General features: G+C 33.9%; 1 protein-coding gene across 1 annotated transcript in view; it reads left to right on the top strand.

The window, feature by feature from the left end:
• Positions 1 to 1981, top strand: part of LOC137635236 (transcription initiation factor TFIID subunit 11-like) — a 2251-nt gene extending 270 nt beyond the window's left edge. The window contains exons 2-3 of the mRNA XM_068367692.1: positions 875 to 1568; positions 1611 to 1981. Of these exons, the coding sequence (XP_068223793.1) occupies positions 875 to 1568; positions 1611 to 1981 (1065 nt within the window). The remainder of the gene's footprint in view (positions 1 to 874; positions 1569 to 1610) is intronic.
• Positions 1982 to 3133: the final 1152 nt, after the last annotated feature.

Below are 3133 nucleotides of genomic sequence, written 5' to 3'. Positions count from 1 at the left end.
AATAGGATTTATCAACACGTTTAGGATATTGGTGGTGCTTTCAAGGCTCATTTAATTGCTGTAATTATTAATTGACTTTTATTTAATGACAATGATTTTTTATTCATCTGTAGTAGTAGTAGTAGTAGTAGTAGTAGTATTAGTAGTAGTAGTAGTAGTAACTATGGTTATAGTAAATTTATTGTTCTTTTACTTTGATAGTTGATGTTGATGATAAACGTATTACAAGAGAGAGAGAGAGAGAGAGAGAGAGAGAGAGAGAGAGAGAGAGAGAGAGAGTAGATCAGTTTCTCTTTGGTTTTGATTGGAAACCGTAAATAATAATAATAATAATAATAATAATAATAATAATAATAATAATAATAATAATAATAATAATAATAATAATAATATTAATGATGATAATAATGATAATGTATTCTTATTTTGCTTCTGTTATTATATAGAAAAAGTTACTTAATGAAAACATTAACATTTATGAATCCAAAATTGCATAAATATTTTCCATCAGCATTGAGACTTGAATACCAAATTAAGTCATAATCAGAAACTATAGGAACCATTTCTAAAGTTATTAATTCTTATCTACAAATAGGAATTGTTTGTGATGTATAACACTTACCTTAATGGATTCCAAGAAAGATGTGTTTTGCATCTTACATCTCAATTAAGATGAAGTTGGAAACTTCAGGAAATGCTCCGGCTATTATTAATTTCCGAGACAGACCAAACTTTCCAATTGTCGAAGTTTCGTTATGCACGATAATTCTGGAACTCATTTTCATCTAATTATTTCAAGTTTTAGTAATTAAGGAGAAATGTTTTTTGGGGGGGTTTTTGAATTAGAATGAGGTTTGATATATTCTTTACTTAGACGACGATTTCGAAGACGACGACTTTGAAGACGACGACTTTGAAGACGACAACTTTGAAGACGACGACTTCAAAGACGACGACTTCAAAGACGACGACTTCGAAGACGACAACTTCGAAGACGATGACTTCAAAGACGATCACTTCAAAGACGACGACTTCGAAGACAACAACTTTGAAGATGACGACTTCGATGACGACAACTTCGAAGGAGACGACTTTGAAGACGACAACTTCGAAAGACGACGACTTCAAAGACAACAACTTCGAAGACGACAACTTCGAAAACGACGACTTCGCAGACGACAACATCGAAGATGACGACTTCGAAGACGACAACTGCGAAGACGACAACTTTGAAGACGACGACTTCAAAGACGACAACTTTGAAGACGACGACTTCGAAGACGACAACTTCGAAGACGACAACTTCAAAGACGACGACTTCGAAGACGACGACTTCAAAGACGACAACTTCGAAGACGACGACTTCGAAGACGAAGACTTCGAAGACGAAGACTTCAAAGTCGACGATTTCGAAGACAACAACTTTGAAGACGACGACTTCGAAGACGACAACTTCGGAGACGACGACTTCGAAGACAACAACTTCGAAGACGACGACTTCAAAGACAACGACTTCAAAGACGACAACTTCGAAGATGACTACTTCGAAGACGTCGACTTCGAAGACGGCAACTTCGAAGACGACGACTTCGAAGACGACAACTTCTAAGACGATAACTTCGAAGACGACGACTACAAAGACGACAACTTCGAAGACGACAACTTCGAAGACGGCAACTTCAAAGACGACGACTTTGAAGACGGCAACTTCGAAGACGACGACTTCGAAGACGACAACTTTGAAGACGACGACTTCGAAGACGACAACTTCGAAGACGACGACTTCGAAGACGACAACTTCGAAGACGACAACTTCGAAAACGATGACTTCGAAGACGACAACTTCAAAGACGACAACTTCGAAGACGACGACTTCGAAGACCACAACTTCGAAGAGATCAACTTCGAAAACGATGACTTCAAAGACGACGACTTCGAAGACGATGACTTCGAAGACGACGACTTCGAAGACGACGACTGAAGCCGACGACTTCGAAGACGACGACCGAAGATGACGACTTTAAAAACGACAACTTCGAAGACAACGACTTCAAAGATGACGACTTCGAAGACGACGACTTTGAAGATGATGACTTCGAAGACGACATCTTCCAAGAAGACGACTTCGAAGACGGCAACTTCGAAGACGACGACTTTGAACACGACAACTTCGATAAATTCGAGAATAACAATAGTAATTATTTGAATAATTTTAGTAATAATAATAGTTCTAATAACATTGATAATAATAATGATAATAATAATTTCAATAATTTTAATAATAGTATTACTTTTAATGATAATGTTAGTTTTAATATTTTTAGTAATTTATAGAAGCTGTGCAGTGAGTGCAAGTAATAGCAAGCGCTAGAATCAATCGTTGGGTTAGGTTAATGTTCATGTTATTATTTTCACTAGATTATTTGTAATAAGACGGAAGAAATAAACTACACTATGGTATTTTTTAATAAAGATACTACTCTTCAAATCTTTCATACTTTTTTCTTTTATCTTTATTAACGGATACTCTATATCACATTTAGAATCTCAATTTTTGCTGATTATGAAGAATATCAATTTGAATGATATTGATTATATGAGGTTAATTATACTGATTCGTAATGAAAACTTTTATTATTTTCTTAAACTATTATAAGATTTAATTTATTACCAATATTATTAGTTTTTTAGATTATTTGCAGTAAAGATAAATGTAATAAACTATACTGGTTTACAGTAAATACCTTACACCCAGAACACTTTTGTACTCTTTTTTCAATTCATCTGTACTGTCTGATTTTCCATTTTTTTTAGCATTTCCAATTTTGTCTCTTTTAATGTTTATCAAATGAAGATAAAAATTTATAAAAATTCATTAAAGAAGAGAAAAATTTAATATATATTTGTTAATGACGTTGGTGATACGAGTCTTTTAACATCAATAATCATAAAATATCCAAACAAATTTTAGTATTATCCAATTTTCTTCCAGAGTTTAAAATATCTCATAACTTCATCATAACTTTATCATTTCCCTTTCTATGCGATTACTACCTATAGTCCAAGTTCTTCTATATTTTTTTCTCAATGCACTTAAATCCCATCACCTTAGATGAGGCAATTGGTTTTGATA

This window comes from Palaemon carinicauda, unplaced genomic scaffold (genome assembly GCF_036898095.1).
Source record: "Palaemon carinicauda isolate YSFRI2023 unplaced genomic scaffold, ASM3689809v2 scaffold1050, whole genome shotgun sequence".
Taxonomy (NCBI): Eukaryota; Metazoa; Arthropoda; class Malacostraca; order Decapoda; family Palaemonidae; genus Palaemon; species Palaemon carinicauda.
The sequence above is the reverse complement of the archived record's forward strand: the minus strand, read 5'-3'. Positions and strand labels throughout refer to the sequence as shown.